Source organism: Pseudorca crassidens, chromosome 2, assembly GCF_039906515.1.
Source record: "Pseudorca crassidens isolate mPseCra1 chromosome 2, mPseCra1.hap1, whole genome shotgun sequence".
Classification (NCBI taxonomy): Eukaryota; Metazoa; Chordata; class Mammalia; order Artiodactyla; family Delphinidae; genus Pseudorca; species Pseudorca crassidens.
Window position 1 is genome coordinate 105,097,207 of NC_090297.1, and position 20,872 is coordinate 105,118,078.

At 46.5% G+C, this 20,872-nt stretch overlaps 1 protein-coding gene across 1 annotated transcript in view; it reads left to right on the top strand.

Annotated features, from left to right (window-relative positions):
• The first annotated feature begins 11,500 nt into the window (after positions 1-11,500).
• Positions 11,501-20,872, top strand: part of PHGDH (phosphoglycerate dehydrogenase) — a 30,831-nt gene continuing 21,459 nt past the window's right edge. The window contains exons 1-3 of the mRNA XM_067727444.1: positions 11,501-11,795; positions 17,976-18,127; positions 20,801-20,866. Coding sequence (XP_067583545.1) covers positions 11,658-11,795; positions 17,976-18,127; positions 20,801-20,866 — 356 coding nt within the window. The 5' untranslated portion in view covers positions 11,501-11,657. The remainder of the gene's footprint in view (positions 11,796-17,975; positions 18,128-20,800; positions 20,867-20,872) is intronic.

Below are 20,872 nucleotides of genomic sequence, written 5' to 3' on the forward strand. Positions count from 1 at the left end.
ATTTACAGTTAGCTTGTCTTTATTTTCCCCCTCTATTAACAGCCTGAGTCCTGTGTCAGTCTCTAAATTTAAAACCTCCGCATGATACAGAAAGTTTTTTTATAACCTACTTTTCCAAACTAATCTCTTTTCTTCTTCAACAATAATGCCTACTACAGCCAGGCCAGGTTCCTTCCCCTTCTCCCCCCACCACTTTCCTATGCACATTGCTCCTTCCATACTTGTGCTTAGAACCCTCTAGAAAGGCTCACCCTTCTTCACTGCCTGTCCTATCCTATCCTATTCCTTCTTAAAGACCCAGCCCAGCAATTCCATGAAGGCTTCCAGAAGTGCTAGCCTCCGGTGATGTAGTCCTCCTCTGAGCTAACCACTAAACATATGATCCATTCCATTTTCCTGGTATGAAACGATGAAGATAATACTATCATAGTGCCTTATGATACAATTTTTGTATCCTCAACATTTACTATGGCTCATAACAAAGCCCTTAATAAATGCTTGTCAAATAAAAGAATAGGGGTTATGCTTTCATTTAAATCTTCTAATGCCAGGGACTTCCCTGGTGGTCCAGTGGATAAGATTCCATGCTCCCAATGCAGGAGACCTGGATTCAACCCCTGGTCAGGGAACTAGATCCCACATGCATGCCACACTGAGAGTTCGCATGCCACAACTAAGAGTCCGCATGCCACAACTAAAAAGTCTGCATGCCACAACTAAAGATCCTGCATGCTGCAATGAAGATCCCGCATGCCACAACTAAGATCCAGTGCAACCAAAATAAATAAATAAATATTAAAGAAAAGAAATCTTCTAATGTCAGAGTCAGTTTGAACTGTCAGTAAGAACTCTTTTAGGACCGTCACAGTTTCTGAGCCATGAGCCTGTAATGCCTAAAGGATGAAGTGGTCTTGCTCTTAATTAAAAGTGGACCAATGATACAAGTACTCTAATTTACAATTTTGATGGTGGAGCTCCATTCTCAGGCTATTCTCAGAACTTCCCATGCCTTTCCCTAAACTTAGACCCTTCCTTTCCACATCTGATTCCCCAGACAGAATGTAAAGTCCTTTGGGAGGAGAGCATGGGTTTGTTTTTTTTTTTCTTTTTTTTTTTTTGCCATGCTGTGCTGCATGTGGGATCTTAATTCCCCAACCAGAGATTGAACCCGTGACCCCGGCATTGGGAGTGTGGAGTCTTAACCACTGGACAGCTAGGGAAGTCCCATACATGTATTTTATTTATTCTTGGAGTCTTCCATATTGCCAAACTTGCATAGCACTTTGTACAGAATACGTGTGTAAGCAGTGTTTTTTAATTAAATAAATGGCATAGTATTATGCACAGCAGCATGATGTAGTGGGTATAGATTGACCTTGATGTCAAAAGACCTACACTCAAGTCCCTGGTCTGCCACTCCCTGACTTTGGGCAAGTTGTGCAGCATCATTTTATATACCCATATAATTAACATTTCCTTTGTGTAGATCCAGATGGTGTCATTTTCCTTCTGCCTGAAGGACTTCCTTTTATATTTCTTATAGTGGAAGTTTGCTGATGATTAATTTTTCAACTTTTGTATGTCTGAAAATGTTGTCTTCATTTTTGAAAGATGCTTTTGCTGGCCTTAAAATTCTAGGTAGATAGATTTTTTTTCCCTTTCAGTACTTTAAAGATGTTGTTTTACTTTCTTCTGGCCTGCATTAATGAAAAGTCTGCCATAATTCTTATCTTCGTTCCTCTGTACATAACATCATGTGTTTTTTCCCCCTCTGCCTGCTATTAAGATTTTCCCTTTGTCATTTTTTTTTTAATATATAAGTTTATTTACTTTTGGCTGTGTTGAGTCTTCATTGCTTCACGTAGGCTTTCTTTAGTTGTGGCGAGCGGGGGCTACTCTTTGTTGCAGTGGGCAGGCTTTTCATCTCGCTGGCTTCTCTTGTTGTGGAGCATGGGCTCTAGGCACACGGGCTTCAGTAGTTGTGGCACATGGGCTTCAGTAGTTGTGGCTCACAGCCTCTAGAGCACAAGCTCAGTAGTTGTGGTGCACAGGCTTAGTTGCTCCGCGGCATGTGGGATCTTCCTGGACCAGAGCTCGAACCCGTGTCCCCTGCATTGGCAGGCGGATTCTTAACCACTGCACCACCAGGGAAGTCTCCTTTGTCAGTTTTTTTTCAACTTAATTGTGTGAGAGTTGGTGTAATTTTCTTCATATATCTTGTGCCTGGGGTTCAGTAAGCTTCTGAGTGTGTTGATTTATAGTTTAATCAAACTTGGAAAATTTTTTGGCCATTGTTACTTCAAGTGTTTTTTCTTCCCCCTGACCCCTCACCTCCCCTTTGGGGACTTCAGTAACATTTATATTAGACCACTTGAAGTTTTCTAACTACTCACTATTAATGTTTTCCCAGTCATAGTATCCTGTGTAGTAGTTCATTTTGAGCAGTTTATATTGATGTGTCTTCAAATTTACCAGTCTTTTCTTCTATAATGTCTAGTCTGCTGTTAATTCCATCCTGAGACTTTCCATCTCAAACATTGTAGTTTCCATCTCTGGAAATTTGATTTGACTCTTTTTACATCATCCATGTATATACGTCACATGTTCAATATTTCCTTTAGTTTTTCGAATATATTGTATACAGTTATCATACTTGTTTTTATGTCCTTGCCTTTTTTTTTTTTTTTTTTTTTTTTGCGTTACGCAGGCCTCTCACTGCTGTGGTCTCTCCCGTTGCGGAGCACAGGCTCCGGACGCGCAGGCTCAGCGGCCATGGCTCACGGGCCCAGCCATTCCGTGGTATGTGGGATCTTCCCGGACCGGGGCATGAACCCATGTCCCCTGCATCGGCAGGCGGACTCTCAGCCACTGCGCCACCAGGGAAGCCCATGTCCTTGCCTTTTAATCTATCATCTGTGTCAAGTTCTGGGTTGTTGCCATTGACTGATTTTTCTCCTCATTATGAGTAACATGTTCCTGTTTCTTTGCTTGGTAATTTTAATTGAATTCTATACATTGCAAACTTCACCATCTTGCACGCTGACTATTATTGTGTTTCTATATATATTCTCAAGTTGTTCTGGGAAGTGGTTAAGTTAATTGGGAACAGTTTGCTCCTTTCAGATATTTCTTTTAATCTTTGTTAGGCAAGACCAAAACAATGCTTAGTCTAGGGCTAATTTTTCCCTACTATTGAAGCAAGAAATGGGGAGTATGTGATCTGGAAGAATAATAAAATCAAATAAAATTAGAAGGGCCTGGAAAAAAGAAAGATTAATGCCTTGCAGTACAGTCAACGTAAACTGCATAAAGGGAGACTTTGAATTTTTAACTCATCTTATCCATGTATATTTGATTCTGAAATCTGCTGTGCACTGAGCTGTGGAAGTATGGACTCTTGGGCTTGAAGTATATGTTGAGGAAGCCTGACATTGGAGCCCAGGTTTTGGGGGGGAAATGCTAAGGTTTTGGACAGTGCTATGGACTGAATATTTATGTCCCCAACAAATTTGTGTGATTATTTGATTAATGCTTGTCACTTCCACTAGAAGTAAATTCCATGAAAGCTAGGGCCCTACAACTGCCGGATATGTTGTAGTTACTCAGTTATACAGTGTGTGTGGAAAGAATGAATGAGGAGTGGGGGTAGTGCACCCCTCCCCTCTCCTACCTCTGTCACCTGAGTGCACGGGAGCTCCATTCCCCTGTGACTCAGGATCACCTCCTTTAAATAGCTCCTTCAAACTTGCCTACAGTGCCACGTTCCAATGGTTCAAAAGCCAGCTTTTTGAACTGGTTGGGGGATGATCGGCCCTTCATTTCTTTTCTCTTTCATCTCTGGCCTCAGGTACCCTTAATCAGCTAATCGCTCCAGGAAATAGATGATTAAGGAATGGGAAGGGAAAGGTGAGAAGAGTTCTCTGGTCCTATCCATCCTGTCTCACTTTAGGCTTAACTAGAACTACCTAGGAGGTTTGTTTGTTTTTATGTAAATTCCCTGGTTAGTTAGAGGCAAGGGGACAGGGAGACCATTAATGTTCCATCTACCTTTCTTATCTTTTAGAATTTCATTTTGTTTCTTTTAGAAAATTTTGTTCTTTTCATTTTGCATGGTTTCCAAGTATATTAGACTTCTATTGTTGCTGTAACAAATTGTCACACATTTGCTGGCTTGAAACAACACACATTTATTCTCCTAGGGTTCTAGAGTTCAGAATTCTGAAATCAGTTTCACTGGGCCAAAGTCAAGGTGTCAGCAGGGCTGGTTCCTTCTGGAGGCTCTAGGGAGAATCCGTTTCCTTGCCTCTTCTAGTTTCTAGAGGCCAGTTACATTCCCGGCTTGTCTCTTCCTCCATTTTCAAAGCACATCACTCCAATCTCTGCTTCTACCATCACATGGTTTCTCTCTCCCTCTGACTCTTCCTGGGTCCCTCTTACGAGGACCCTTGGGATCCATCCACTCAGATAACCCAGGATCATCTCCCTGCCTCAGACTCCTTAACCTAATTACATCTGCAAAGTCCCTTTTGCCATATGAGGTAACGTTCACGGGTTCTGGTCTTTAGGATGTGGACATCTTGGGGGACCATTATTCTGCTACCACACTATGACTCTCATTTCTTGGTAAACACCGGTATCTTGGACAACTTCTCAGGTGACACAGAATCCCTGATTTCTGCCTGTAGTCAATAGTTATAACAGTCAAGGCTTTTGTGCTGCTGTTTCTAAATTGAATATGGTATTCTAGAAGTGGAAAGATCTTTCATTTCATTTTGAAAGATTTAAGGACGGCACAATTAGAAGTTTAACTAGAGATTTAAAGAAATGCTATAATCCCAACTTTACAATTTATTGGCCTGTGACTTTAAGTCATTTTTACTTCTCTAAATTGTAAAGCTGGGGAAAACGCAGCAATGTGTCTCAGATTTATCGTTTATAAAATGAGAATAGAGGTGCCTACTTCATAAAGGTGCTATGAGGATTTACTGAATTATATTTATCTAGCACTTAAAAATGATCCATAAATATTTGTATTATTACTGTGGCTATTTTGCATTTTATTACCCTGTCTCACTCATGTAAACTATGGGTTTCTTATGTTAAAGAGAAAACCGCAGGCCCAAAATGGCATCAGTGTGTTAAAGCCCATGATACCAAACCTAGACTTAATATATGACTTAATAACAGTTTCGACCTTCCCTAGAAATGTAATCTTAACCAACCAGTCTGGGACCAGGTTCTGGTCAGCACCAACGAGGTAATCTGTCCTGTGGGCCCTCTCCGTCTCCCTCTCCCTTCCCCAAGAAGAGGCAATGTATGTGATAAAGGTTATTGCTGGTCCCCAAAAGAAGATATCCTGGCCCCAAATAAAATTTTCATTTCTTCTGCTAATGACTTCCTTGTCCCACTCTCTTTTCTATGAAAGCCTTCCATTTTGCACCCCTCAGGAGAACCCTTCTAGTTGTTAGATGGGATATTGCTCATTCGTGCATCGTTGAATAAAGGCAGTTAGATCTTCAAGTTTATTTGGTTGAATTTTGTTTTTTTAACATTAGCAAGAGGTTCATGGAATACTGTAAGCCTTATGAATGAGCTTCAGGAGCCTCATTAGTCCCCAAAACTGTCTGCACAATTTAGGAGGTGAGAGGGTTTGTAGCTTTCATCAGATTCTTGTAGAGTTCAGTGACCTAAAGAGGTTTCGAGACATTGCGGTTGAAGGTAAAGAGGGGAGAGCTTGAGATAGCAGAAGGAAGCTCTCTGACTACTAGACTCCCAAGGTAGTAGCTCAGGGTTCATTCTAGGGTCAATAAGTTTAAAAATTTGATTTTATCAGAGCCCCTAGTATTGATCAGAGTTTCAGAGATTCTCGCTAGCCTAACTCACAAGAGACCAGAGTATAAACCCGAAAGCTTCCGTGTTCGTGAAAGGGGATTGCCTGCCACTAGACTGCCATACCAGTTCCCTTGCGCCTGTCACTCATAGCGTTCCCCTGGTGACAGGCGCCCTTCACAAAACAGCCTTTTAGCTTCTGCCTGTTTCTCTTTTTGCTACAGGACTCAAAGATGATGGGATCTGCTGAGAAACAGATCCACCCAGTGGCCCCTTGCTGGCATCAGGGTATCTGGAAAGTAAAATAATTACTCAGAAAAATGGTAAGAAAAAGAGTTGCATAGTCAACAGGGGTATTTTTATACAGACGATGATACTGTCTGATGAATTCTCTCTGTACCACATCAGAGTACACCTTACTAATGACCTCGGCACTCCTGTCTGTCACATGCACTGTTTTCCTCTTTTTCTCCTGGAACAGTGCTGGGTAAAAGCCAAGACTTGCCTCGAATCACCCTTTTGAACAAGCAGAACGGCCTTTCTATTAATATATTCCTTTCAGAAAAATTTTAATACAATTGATTATATTACGAGTTTTTTTTCCCCTTAACGTTCCATTGTATTTGGGTGAAATAGTATTCTTCTTGCCTTCATTTGATCTGGTGGTTCCCCAAACTCCTATTTCAGGCATTTACGTTCTCTCGGGATGGTTTACTTTCTCAGGTGATTAAATTCATCCATTAGTGATTAATATTAGTTTTACTGACAGAGAGTTGCCTTTTCAAGTCCTGTGTGTACCTTACTGATTGGCTTCACGTGCCAAACAAGGGACCCACTTCTCTTCTAATCATTATATCCTTGTATTTATTGTTATCACATCATCATCATCAAAACAACACTGTAAAAAGGGGCTTTTTTGTGTGTTAAAATAGAGTGATCGTTTTAAAACTTAGATAATACTTGCCCCTTCTTATTAACTAATCCTTCAATGGTTTCCCATCCTAGCTGGAATAAAATCCAAACTCCTTACCATGGTGTCGTGGTCAGCGATTGGTATTGCCAGCCTGTCCTCCAGTCCCCACTCCCCTTCTTTTGGTTCAGCACCCTGAATTTTTTAGGGGGACCCACTTTTCTCACACTATTAGTGTACACTTCCGATGGAACAAATCCTCTCCCTAGCTCTGAAGTGGGTGCTTTCTCTAAGACTGGCCAGTCAGCAAGTCCCTTCCGCTGGCCACAGTGAATAGTTCAGGGACAGATACATGTTCCAAGTTGGCCCAATGAGGATCAGGTCTGGACATGTTGCAGCAACCATCGGAAGACTAGTGCAGTCTTCCAGGATGCTAAACTGCTAGAATATACAGCCGAATATTCTGTTCTCCACTCTCTGGTGACATTTATGCCACATCTTGCCTTCCTGGAAATGAAGCAAACCCAGAGGCAAACAGAGACAGGAGAGAGACACAGATGACCAGTGACACCATTTGAACTCATTTCTGTCCGCACTTGATCTTTTCAGAGACCTGAGTGATCCCTTTTTTCCCTCAGGCCAGTTTAAATGGTATTCTTTGGAGCTTCCCTGGTGGGGCAGTGGTTGAGAATCCGCCTGCCGATGCAGGGGACATGGGTTCATGCCTCGGTCCGGGAGGATCCCACATGCCGGGGAGTGGCTGGGCCCGTGAGCCATGGCCGCTGAGCCTGCGCGTCCGGAGCCTGTGCTCCGCAATGGGAGAGGCCACAACAGTGAGAGGCCCGCGTACCGCAAAAAAAAAAAAAAAAAAAAAAAAAAAGGTATTCTTTGCATCCACAAAAGTCCAGACTATTCCCATGGCCTGAATGGTCTGGCCCCCTGCCGACCTCCCCACCTCATCTCAGGCCCCGTTCCCCCTTATTCTCCCTACATGACAGGTGTTCGGACCTTCTGTCAGTTCCTAGAAAAAGCCATGCTCTTTCTCACCTGAGTGACTTTGTTCTTACTGTTCTCTTTCCTCCAGATGTTCTCCAGGGCTCTTCCTCCACTTTCAGATCTCAGCTTCAGTGCTGCCTCCTCAGAGGCTTTCCTGGCTGTCCACTATAGACCAAACATGCAGCACACGCTCTCACACACTGGACTGCGAGTTCCCTGAGGGCAGGGGCCTCGCGTGACTTGCCCAGTGTCGTTATCCCAGAGCCTGGCACTGTGCCTGACACACAGTAAAAGCTACCGAAATATTGGTGGGCACGTCCCTCGAGTGCTCCTTGACTTGTTCTGCTTTTCGCTCTGTCTATAATTCTCTTTCCTTCTTTCTTTGGATAATTGACTTCTTATATCAGTCTCAACCCAAATATCATCTTCTTGGAAAGATCGTCTCTGATCATAACGACTAAAATAGATGTCCCCTCACCCCAATCCTCTATCACGTCACTCAGTTGCATTGTACTTACACCCTGAGATTATCTTTTAAAAATTTTCATCTATTTATTTACTTATTTTCTCTCTTCAACATAAGCTCCGTGAGGGCAGAGGTTGTGTTTGTCTCATTCAAAGCTTCATTCCCAGCACCTTCAGCAGTGCCCGGCTTACCGTTTCCCAATAAATACATATTGACTGACTGAATGAATGAAAGCCAAGCAGTCATTTGCGTGCTCTGCCTTATTTAATCCTCACAACAATCTTGTGAAATAAGCACTAGCCCAGTGCTAGTCTCATAGTACAGAGAAGAAAACTAAGTCTTACAGAGGCAATGTCATTTGCCCATAGTCACATAATCAGTAATTTGAGAAGCTGGAATTCAAATCCAGATGTGCACATTCTACAGATGACAATTCATCGTCTACCTCTCAAAATATCTGTTTTATTATTCCCAAGGTGGGTTTGGAGATCGCAGCTGGGCTCCAAGTAGAAAAATGGGATTCCTACTCCTGGCTGCCCCTCGTCCATGGAACTTATCATCCACAGGCAGAGCAGCTGAGCGGCTGGAGCTCCCGCACCCTCAGGTGCGTGGAGTGGGGCCTGCGTTGGGGGATTCAACACACACAAGGAAGCAGGAGAGTGCACGTTATTTTGTGGGCTTCCAGCTCCAGGAGAGAGCGCCAAGAAAGGGCTGACCTGGGTTCACACTCAACCTTTCCCCCAGACTCAGAATCAGATCAGGCTCTCTTCCCAAGGGGCTGGGGTCAGGGGAAGGGAGGAAGTGAGGAGTCTAGAGAGAAAGGCGGAACTCTTTTCCTAATGCTTCCAAGAGGGCCAAAGTTCCTGTTTTACGGATGGAGGCAATAACACACAGAGAGAGAACATTTGCCCCACTCAGCCCACCATTATAAAAGAAAACCCTGCAACTTCCAATTGAAGTTGGAGATGGAGTGAGGGGTCGGGGTGGGTGGGATGGGGAGGGGTATTGTCTACATTAACAGTATCGAGGCTCAGCTCAGCCACAGCTCATTTAATCATATCGCTTCTAAAAATTGGCTCAGCACCTCTGTACCACCTTTCCAGTCAAGTTTAAACCTCTTCTCAGGACAAGGCCTTTCACTCCTGGTCCCTCTGCAGTCTCATCTGTTCCCCGGCACCTCCCACTGCTAGTGCCCCTGGAGAAGCCATTACGAACGTCTCATAATTCTTCACGTCTCCAGGCTTTTGTAAATGTTATTTCTCCTCTACCTGGCTGTTTCTTATACTGTACATCCTATATGCTTTCAAGAGTAGGCGGCTGACCGTGAGCGGCTTGAAGGCGGAATAGGTTGTACTCATCTCTGTATCCCTGGACCTCTCAGAGTGGCTGCCCTCAATGAACACCGAAGTGTCAGCTCAAAGGCAACCTTTCTAGAATCCTTCCTGCTGCCTCTAGTTTGTGCTGAGGGGTCTCCTTCTTGCTCCCAAAGCACTTTAGCTCCTCTGTATTTATCCTTCAAATGCTACACTTTAAATGTTGTTTTTCTGGGGAAAGGGATGTGACTTGTGCCTCACCACACCCCGAGTGTTAAGCCACAGTACCTGGCACATAGTAGGTGCTCGATAAATTAATTTTGAATGAAACGTCTTCTGAATGTCCAATATGGAAAGCGCTGTGCGAGGCACTATTACAGGGATATAAAGTTGTATCTCTGATCCTGGGGGGAAATGTTCACATATACGTTGTACAAGGCACTGTGAAATAACTTGAGGACAATGCTATAGAAATTTAAGAGGAATATTTCTGACTTGCTTAGGGTAGAAATTTTTACACACCCTCCCTTCTACCTGGAAATGGACTCTTATCTGTTAACTATTTTCTTAATGGTCTTAGAAGTATCTTTTGTGTGTCATTTTGAAAGTAGGTGGGGCGTACATAATAAAGAAAGAAAATAATACCCAGGTGACAGGTGTGAAGGGCCTCTGGTTGTGAGTTCAACACCACCTGAGAAGTTTGACTTGGGGTAAAGGGGTGTCTTTAGAGACAGCGGGTTACCCTTTAGAGACAGCGGGCTTTAGATTCTACACTGAATGAAAGCAGAGGGTGAGTCCTGGAAGCGGGTGAGTGAAAGTGGTAACCAAAATGGGTGCTTCCCAAGTCTCTTTGTTAGCCTCTGGGGCCAGGTCCACCATCTGCTCCCAGGACCCCCAGGGCTGCTGGGCACCTCCTGAGAGGAAGAGAAATGGAATACTCACGAGTGCTGGAATGTAGGACCAAGAAATCATCCAAACCAGTAAACAGAATAGCCAAATTATCTCCTTTCCCACTGGGAGCATTTGGTCTAACTTCTGATTTGTGCCTAGGAATTATCTGTCCAAAGTTTCGTTACGTCAGAATATTGACATTGTGTCGTTCTATAGGATAAGGGTCTAGCACTTGAGTTTTGTGAATGGTGCAGGGCTGCAGAACACAGCGCTTAACTGGGCCAGATATGTCTAAAACACTGAATTCTAATCCATCTATGAGCATCCCTGATCCTAGGTGGCCTTAAATAATCCAAGATGGAATTTTCCAGTATTCGGCAAGGTGGGGCATGGAAAAGCATGTCTGCTGTGGGGTTTCAACATAAAGGAGTTAAGAGCTGGGAAGTACCTCCTTGGTCAATATATAAACTAGGCCAGACTGACATCTCATTTTCCTTTTCTTCTTCTTTTTTTTTTTTATAATCAGAAAGGAAGAGGAGAATATTGAACTTGAACAAACGTTTTGGCTGGTCCAAAGGCACCAGGCCCTTGCTCTCTTTTAACCTCATAATTCTCATTGCATCATTCATGTGGAAGTAATCACTGCTTTGTGAGGTCTCAGAAACGGTTTCCCTCTGCTTTTTAAAATTTATCTTTCCGTGTCTGTGTCTTTGGTACCCTCGGATGTTAGGCCACCAGAGGAAAGGGGCTATGTCTTTTTGACGTTCGAGCCTCTCAGCATCCAGCACCGTGCCTTGCACATAGTAGGTGCGTTCAATCAATGCTTGTTAAGGAATTAGTGAATGGGTCCGTAGGAGGAAAGAATGAAGATGAAACATTTCTCTCACGACGAGAACGAATATTTCTCAGTTTATTTCAGATATGAATCAGCTACTCAGCGTCAATTGTGCTTCTGTATACTCACCAGGTGTAGATACATGCTTCGGCTGAGATTGAGAAATTCATCTCCGGAGAATAATATGGTGGGCGGGGACCTGAAAGCTCCGAACCGCGAGGAGGGGGCGGAGTCACAGAGAGTTGGAGCGTTTCTGTGCAATCAAAAGGAGACGGCAGGAGCAGGAGTGGGAGATAAGGGGGAGCGGGAGATCGCGAATCCTGCCCAGTTACACGAGCCAGCCAGCCGGAACAGCAGCTTCTCCGTTTAGGTGTTTCTGCCCAGGGAGAGCTGCCGATTCCGAGGCCGACTCCAGCAATGGCCTTTGCAAATCTACGGAAAGTGCTTATCAGTGATAGCCTGGACCCTTGCTGCCGGAAGATCCTGCAAGATGGAGGGCTGCAGGTGGTGGAGAAGCAGAACCTGAGCCAGGAGGAGCTGATAGCCGAGCTGCAGGTTAGGCGAGCGGGAGACAGACTAGGGCTGCGAGGCATCCTCCGCGGACACTGGCTGACCAATTCCGGCCCAGCGTGCCCCACCCTCACCCCCATCGCTGGTGTCAGTCTTGGGGTCTCCCGAGATTGGGGGCTGGGAAGGGGGGAGGGAGAAGAAGGAGGGAGGAACAAAGGGCGGCAAGCTGCAGGATGCAAACTTTCCGTTCCGTTTGCAACCGCGTGTTTCACGTTGGCATGCCTCCCGCCAGCATTGCAAAGTGCTGGCTGCTTCAGCTGGTCCTGCAGGCTGCCCGGGGGATGCCAGCGCGGCTTCCCAGGGCCGTTGAGCTCAGTGGCCCTGGCAGCCCGGCGCCGCCTCTCCCCACCTCCAGCGGGGGCTCCGGGGGAGAGGCGCCAAAGTGGCTTCCCTGCTTGGAGCTCAGGGACCGGCGATCCTTCCCCAGCCAAGCCCTGGCTCGCCCAGCCAAGTGCTGCTTTCCCTGGGGGGCCCCGGCGGAGTCCCAGCCTGTTCCGTGGCTGCTGGAGAAGCTGCAGGGAAGGCGGCCGGCTGGAGCGGCAAACGCCATACCCGCCTTTCATCTGATGCAAGACTGCTGAGAGTTTTCACCGCCCCTCTGCCGCCTGGGAGCGCTCGGAGGAAAGAGGGGCGGGCGGGGGGCGCCCGAGATCTCCGCGCCGGCCACGCGGCAGTCGCCTCGGCCGCCGCTGTCCAGGCTTAGTCTCCGCCAGTGGGCTCGGCGGGGTCAGGAATGGCCTGATCGGACGAGATTCCGATCCCAAAGCCCCCAGGAAACGTATATTTCCTAGCAGATCTTTCTCAGGAACGTTATCACCGTTTGTGCAGTTTACTTCAGATCTTTCTCTAACTTGCTTGTAAAAATCCTGCGAGGTTTGGTGGCCTCTTCCTGCCTTATAACATTTATTTCGTGAATTCTTCACTCCAGTTTCTGCACTTCTTACTTCTGTACTGTGCCCAGCGCCCAGGTGTCTCTACCCGACCCGTCCGGATGTATTCTCCCCTGCCCCCAAACTCCCACACCCCGCAGTGTAGCCTCCTACCAACTTCAACCAGTCTCAGCGCGGATCCACCCTCTCCAGAGTCCCTTAAATCAAACCACAGAGGTGGCTACTGTTGCTTTAGCTGTGAGGCAATCGCATGGTCTTCATAACTGCCATTGTATCTCCTGCTGTGTTTCTCCATGGAACCCCTGCCGCTCTTCTCCCACCCCGTGGTACTGTATTCTGCCCCTGGCTTGTACGCAGAGAAGTTTCTGACTGGTCCCTGTCTTTTTTATTTTTTTGGCTGCGTTGGGTCTTCCTTGCTCCTTGTGGGCTTCCTCTAGTTGCGGCCAGAGGGAGCTGCTCTTCGTTGCGGTGCTCCGGCTTCTTACTGCGTGGCTTCTGTTGTTGTGGATCACGGACTTCAGTAGCTGTGGCACGCGGACTCAGCAGTTGTGGTGCACGGGTTTAGTTGTCCGTGACATGTGGGATCTTCCTGGACCAGGGCTCGAACCCGTGTCCCCTGCATTGGCAGGTGGATTCTTAACCACTGCGCCACCAGGGAAGTCCCTGGTCCCTGTCTTAAAGAAGTTTGTCAGCTAGTTAGGAGCCTGGCCAACACACGGTGAGACAAGTGACCAGATGACACAGTACTTGAGTGCTAAATGAGACCATCCGGCAGCCTAGCCTTTGCCTCCTCCACGGCGTTGCAAATGGAGAGAAGTGGGTGATCAGCCTGGACTTGGTGGGGGCCAAGGGCTCAGGACGTGATCCTTGGACTACCCTAGGACTGGATGGGGAAACGGCACCTCACACTTGTCACCTCCTCTTTTGTGCAGATGGTATCATGGCCTTGGCTCTGGGCCGTGGCCAGAAGGAAGTGGAGTGGTCTCTAGATTCTCACCTCCACCAGACCACCGGGTTGGGAAGAGTGGCCTGGACTTGGGGCTTCCCAGCTTTGTTATGGAAATTAAAATTCTGTACCCCGGGGGTAGGGTGGGTTGAGAGGGAGTGGTGAGTGTGGAATTGACTAGAATGGGAGGCCCTGGTCACTAGTGGAGGGTTTCCATGGTGTTGAGAGTTGGCCGGGTGGGTGCAGGGAATCTGGGGCTGGAACTTGGAGGACGTTTTAAAGGCACTGAAAACTTCTGGCAGGAGAGGAGGGGTGTTTGTTGGCTACATTGTTGGACGGTTTGGGAGTGCCCAGTCTTCACGTCTGTCTTTGTAAAAAGCACTAGGTTCAGACTGCTGGTTAGTCTCCTTGGGCCACTGGAGGATCCTCATATCCACACTTGCCTCTTGTTATTCTGCATGGAGAGGTGCCTGGGTTAGTGGCCCCTGCCCTCCCCTGTTTAAACCTTTTTCATACTGAAAGAAACTGGGGCCCAGTGCCTGAACCAGGCCTGGCCTCCGTTCCCACTCCTTGGTATTCTGGGCAGGCACAATTTATTCTCTCTCAGTCTGTGGTCAGGAAGTACAATCATCCCCCAGAACCATGCTTTTCAGACTTGAAGCAAGTCACAGCTCATTAGTGGGTGATGAAGTCCATTTAATGGGTCATGATTAGCATTTAAAAAAACAAAATAAGAAATATCAGAGAGCAATGCAGATAGTAAGGCTAAGTATTGTGTCACGAAATTTGTTTCAATTATTATGTGTTTGTGGTGTGTGTGGTATATGAGTATAAAATCATAACTTAAACATGTGTTTCTTACTGTGGGTCTTAGTCAAAAGTTTGGAAAATGCTGGCTTGGAATAATAAAGCATCTTGTTTGGAACTCAACTAAACTCTTATTAGACTGTGTACCCCTCTTCTATCAGCAGATGTCACATCTTAAATAAGCCTAATATGCAGGAACATTTAAATCTTAGCATGTATCGGTGGCTTTTAAACTTTGACCATGGCCCACAATAGGAAATTCATTTTACATTATAACTCACTATACACACACATATGTGTACACACATACACTAAAGTCTCATGAAAGAATACCCTTACTAGATGTGTTGCGTTCTGATATTTTCTTCTGTTTCATTAACTAGCAATGCTGGTCAGAATCCTCTAAACGCACGCTGGGAATGCATTTAATTTACTGAAGCACCTTTGTATCTTTATTTCAGAATTTGAAGAAAGGATAAGAAGGGAATAAAGCTCGATGCAAGAGTCCATGTTTTGAAAGGCTCTCTTAAAATGCAAATTTCTAGCCTTTACACTAGGATTTGGTTTGCAAGAGTTAAATAACCATCTACTTAATCAGGATCACACATATTGTGCCAAACCGCGCCCACCTGCATTCTCTATAGCTGGGGAACATGATCTGGAGAGGTTCTCTGACTTCTCCTGTGATATAAGTCAGAAGCAGGAGCACTGCTAGAATCATCCCCAAGGCCAAGCCTGTTCTTGGGAAAGGAAGCATGTGTGAACTTGAGGAACGTGAATGGGTTTCCACTGCTGAGTTTGCATAGTTTGTCCGGAACAGCTATAAATCCAGCAGAACAGTGGCCTGTTGTTTTCCAGCTCTGAAGCAGCTGTGGGACTGGGAGTGGGGAGGAGACCCAAGTGGAAGCAAATGCCTGTTCCAGCCTGCATTCTTTTTTTTTTTTTTCTGTACGCGGGCCTCTCACTGTTGTGGCCTCTCCCATTGCGGAGCACAGGCTCCGGACGCGCAGGCTCAGCGGCCATGGCTCAGGGGCCCAGGCGCTCCGCGGCATGTGGGATCTTCCCGGACTGGGGCACGAACCCGTGTTCCCTGCATCAGCAGGCGGACTCTCAACCACTGCGCCACCAGGGAAGCCCCCAGCCTGCATTCTTATACAGATAGAGCACGCACAAAGCAGACAACAGTAGACAGCAGAGTGGGTGCAGTGTTGAGATTCCTACTGCGGGAGTGCCAGAGAGGACCTTGGGGTGCTGCAGAAGAAAGTTATAATCACTGCAAACTGCAGGGAAGATGCGGGTGGATTTGCAAAGGACTGCGGTTTGCATAAGTAGAGGAGAGGAGTGGACTGCAGGGAGCCAAGTCTCCGAGGGATGACGTGGGGCCCGAGAAGGGGACCGGGCCTGGAGTGCAGGGCTTTTGAGGGATCAGCGGCAGCTAGGTTGGTTGGCACACAGGCTCTCAGTAAATGCATGCTGGTTGAATGAATTCTGGTTTTTTGTTTTTTGTTTTTTTTGTGTTTTTGTCACACCGTGTGGCTCAAGGTATCTTAGTTCCCTGACCAGGGATTGAACCCGCGCCCTCAGCAGTGGAAGTGCAGTGTCCCAACCACTGGACCACCAGGGAATTCCCTTGAATGAATGAATTGATGATGTGTTTGAATGAACAGAAACAGGGGTAGTTGAGGGTGTAAAGGGTCTTGAAAGCCCGTGAACTCTGGCCACAGGAATGCCCGGATCGTGTGGGACCAGCGTCTGCTGAATGGGAGTCTGCAAAGGCAGATTCCCACTTGGGATGGGTGAGCTCTGCATGTACATCTGTGCTGGTCTGACTGGAGGCTCTTCAGACTTCTTGGCTTCACAGAAAGCTGGGACACACCCTTGAGGGAAAAGTAGAGAGAGACTGCAGGATAAATCTCTGTAAGGGAGATCCTTCCACAGACAGAGGTCGTGCTTGTTAAAGAAAAACGCCATGCTGTCTCTGGGCTTGTCCTCGGGGTCTGCAGGAATGGGGTGGACTCCTGGGGAGTCTGCATCCTCTTCCACAGCGGGTCTGTCCTGTGGGAAGCAGATTCCCAAGGTTTGCGGAAGGGCTGGCAGCTTTGGAGCGAGCATTCAAGGAGCATTCTATTCAGAACCACAGACACACAAGGCTTGGAGTGCCCGTGAAGGGTCCTCCATCCAGCTGTTTGCGGTCTGGCACAGCCCCCAGCCAGTGGGGATGCATGAAGCATTCATGCCTCCAGAGAAGTAATTCTGCAGCCTCTCTTGAACAATCATCCCAGTGTTGAGAAGCCCTCCAGATCTAAAGAGGCTGCGACGTAAGCTTCATTCCTCTTCTTCCATCCGTGGAGAGCAAAGAACTCTGTGCTCTCTCTGCATGTAACTTGTCCAAACTGGTTCCAAGGCTCTGGGCTTGCACACAGTAAACACAGTGTGGGTCCTCACCCTGGGAGCCAGATGCCCGTGGCCTTTCTCTGTCTCCAGAATCCGTGTGGTGAGGAGGGAAGAGAGAAGGTTCTCGTGGGAGAACCCACGAGCTGGGTGCTCCACTGGGGAAATGCAGCGTGGCTTACAGGTGTCAGATCAGATGTGGGAGGGACCCCAGGGGCCACCTGTTCCAATGCTCTTATGTTACAGAAGGAGACCAGGGTACGGGGTGACATGACTTGGTACAGTGACCCAACTTGTCATTGCCAGCCCTAGGCCTAGAACCCCAGCCTCCTGGTTCCCAGCCTGCTGCTTGTGCAGTGACCCTTGCTGCTTGCCCACCAACCTGGGACAGCCAGCTTGGGACAGAGTGTGTATTTGCTCACCTGCTCCATTTCCTGGGGATTCTCATCGGGTGTTTGGCAACAGTATCCTTATTCTGCAGAAGATACCACTGGATTCTGGGTGAGCCTAAGGAAGATTGTCCTGGGGTCTGGCTTAGCCCAGGTATAATGGCTGTGATGAATCCAGAAAGTCTGATTTTTCACATAGGTATAGTCTTAGCCTTATATTGCCTGGTTTTCCAAGTAACTATGGACACGTTTAATTATTTTCTGCCCTTCCCCTTACTTTGGTTTCTGTTTTAGGAAATGTTTTTCTTTTAACAATTTGTCTCTTATTCACTTCATGTATTCATCTATTGAGTGCCTTCTGTGTACCAGGCATAGGCGCTTACAAAGTAGAATCCAATCCCACCTCTTCCCATCAGTAGCTCCGTGTCCAGTGGAGGAAGCGATGTCCATTGAGCGGGGCCAGATATCATGCCAGGCGTTGTACCTTCCTGTCTCATCTCTTCCTCACACACTTAAGGAGGGCGAAGCTCAGAGTCATAGCTTGTCAGGGCTGGAGCTTGGATGTGAACCCAAGCATGAGTGATCGCGCGGGCTTTCAGATGTGTGTGCATAAACGTGCCTTCCTTTCCCTGAATGTATCCAAAGTCAGCCAGCCTGCAGGAACTCCCACTTTGGACAGAAGGGCTTTACGAGGTCTCAGAGACCAACTCTGTGGATCCAGGTGTTTCTTCTTCTGCCTCAGGACTGCGAAGGCCTTATTGTCCGCTCGGCCACCAAGGTGACTTCTGATGTCATCAACGCGACCAAGAAGCTGCAGGTGGTGGGCCGGGCCGGCACGGGCGTGGACAATGTGGATCTGGAGGCTGCAACAAGGAAGGGCATCCTGGTCATGAAGTAAGTCGTGGAAGTGGTGGGGTGGTGGTCCAGGAGGCCGCCCGCTCCAGGCCAAGTCCAGAGAGGGGCACAGCACTCACCGCTTAGCGGTTCCCGGGTTTTTGACACAGAGGCTCTCTTTGTAATCTCAAAATGTTTCACACACCTGCCCCCTAGATGCTCGCACGCCTGCAGCCTGGTTGGGGAATCAGAAGAATGCTGGTGGATTTGTCTCAGTCCCTGCTTCAGCCCTGCCCTTCCCCCTCGGCTGTTTCATCTGAAGCCAGGTTCTGTCGGCTCTGCTTGACTATGGTCTCCCTTGTGCAGCTGTGTAACCTTTGCTAGTAGACGGACTCTCCCATTCTCTCTTCCTCACTTCCCTGCACCCTTCGGGGGCCGGGAACCCAGTTTCTCTTTACTCCAGAGCCAAGAGGGAAGGGGTCCCCTTTAGAGCTGTTTTTGCAGAAACCCAGGGCAAAGGTCATGGCAGCATGCCAGCGCTAGGCAACACTCATTTCTGGCCCCGGTCTGGCATGTAAGTGGTGTGGCAAGGTTAACCCCTTCCACTTCTCTGTCCTCGAGCCTTTCCTCTTTCCTCGGGAGCCTCAGTGTTCTCGAGACTTTCCCCTCCCTTCCCTCCACTTCCCTCCATAGGGTAGGGGTTAACCAACCCAATCGTCTGCCTGAGGTCAATATCCAACAGACGAAATGTTAACCAATAACCCATCCTCCAATCTTGCGCTGGACCCAGAGGCACCAGCCCCCTGGTCCCCGCACCTCTTCCTGTATCCCATGTAGCCTGGTCATTCGCTGGGCGAGTCAGGAAGCCAGGTGTTCTTATGGAAAGACAGACTCTGAGAATCCTTTTTTTATTTTTATTTATTTCCTTTTGAAAAGTTCTGTATTTTCAAGGGAAAGAAACTGTTTTTTGGTCTACTTTATTTTTTTATTATTTTTTTATACAGGAGGTTCTTAATAGTCATCAATTTTATACACATCAGTGTATACATGTCTGAGAATCCTTTTATCTTGATTTTTAACTTTTTACAAATAGGATCTCTTGACTTTTCACCTTATAACCTTCATTTCCAGAGAAGAAAAGAGGGAAAGGAGGGTGAACACGTGTGTTAATAAATTATTTCAAGAGCAACAAGAAAAAGCCTTTGAGAAAAGAAAAATAGTTTCATGGGTATTATCTCTATTTTCCTTTCTGTAAGATGGGTAGAGTCAACATTACCCTATGATTTAACTTGTGAAGATGATTTCTCAGTGCAAAACTTGTTGAGAAATAGGAGGAAAAGTCAAACAGGACAAGATAAAAATATTAGCTTTGTTACTAAAAAAAAGACAGGTTGGGCAAATTGATAAAGGTCTGTGGGCAAGGGGCTGACCTCTGTATCTGTCACGGGTACAGCCTCAATAAGACTGATGGCATGAAACTAACACAACAGTGTAAAATCAACTATACTCCAATAAAAATTTTTAAAAACAAGATTGATGGCATGGAACAGCAGGGATTTGTCTTTCTGTAGGCAGGTAGATCCTAAAGTAAGGGGAGAGAGAGAAGGGCTGAGCCACACGTATCTCTCCCAATCTATTGAGATACTTCTCTGCCCCGGGAGAAATGAGTTTGGGTAGAGAGATGAGTGTGTTTCTCGAATGGAGGTCCCTCCGCAGGAAAACATAAAGCCAGGGCAAAGGGGTTTTCTTCCAGACCTGGGGTTAGGGCAGGAGTACATCACAGAACCCAGGGCAGTGGCGTGGTGTTAGGGGTTTTCACTAAGAACAGGTAAGTTCAAAATGTTGGCGAGAATGTGGAGAAAAGAGAACCCTCGTACACTGTTGGTGGGAATGTAAATTGGTGCAGCCACTATGGAGAACAGTTGGAGGTTCCTCAAAAAACTAAAGAAAGGACTACCACATGACCCAGCAATTTCACTCCTGGGTATATATCCAAAAAAACCAAAAATGCTAATTCTAAAAGATAGGTGCACGCCCACGTTCATAGCAGCATTATGTACAATTGCCAAGATATGGAAGCAATCTGAGTATCCATCGACAGATGAATGGATAAAGAAGATGTTATATATATATAATAGAATACTACTCAGGCATGAAAAGAATGAAATTTTGCCATTTGGATGGTTTTGGAAGGCATTATGCTAAGTGAAATAAGTCAGACATAGAAAGACAAATACTGTATGTTATCACTTACATATGGAATCTAAAAAATAAATCAAACTAGTGAATATAACAAAAAAGAAACAGATTCACAGATATAGAGAACAATCTAGTGGCTACCAGCGGGGAGAGGGAAGGGGGGAGGGGCAACGTAGGGGTAGGGGGTTAAGAGGTACAAACTATTAGGTATAAAATAAGCTGTAAGGATATACTGTACAATGCAGGGAATATGGCCAATATTTTATGATAACTATAAATGGAGTGTAACCTTTAAAAATTGTGAATCACTATATTGTACACCTGTAACTTATATAATATTATACATCAACTATACTTCAATTTTTTAAAAAGTAAAAAAAAAAAAACCCATAAAACTAAACAAAACAAACAAAAAGAAGAGGAAAGCTTATGGAGCGGGAGAGAGAGCACAGCGTGCACTAGTCTTTCCACTGGGACAGGAGTGGGAATCCTGGGTCTGGCTGACCGATGTCCCCCATCTTCTTCCATCTTTAGCACCCCCAGTGGGAACAGCCTCAGCGCTGCGGAGCTCACCTGTGGGATGATCATGTGCCTGGCCAGGTAAGT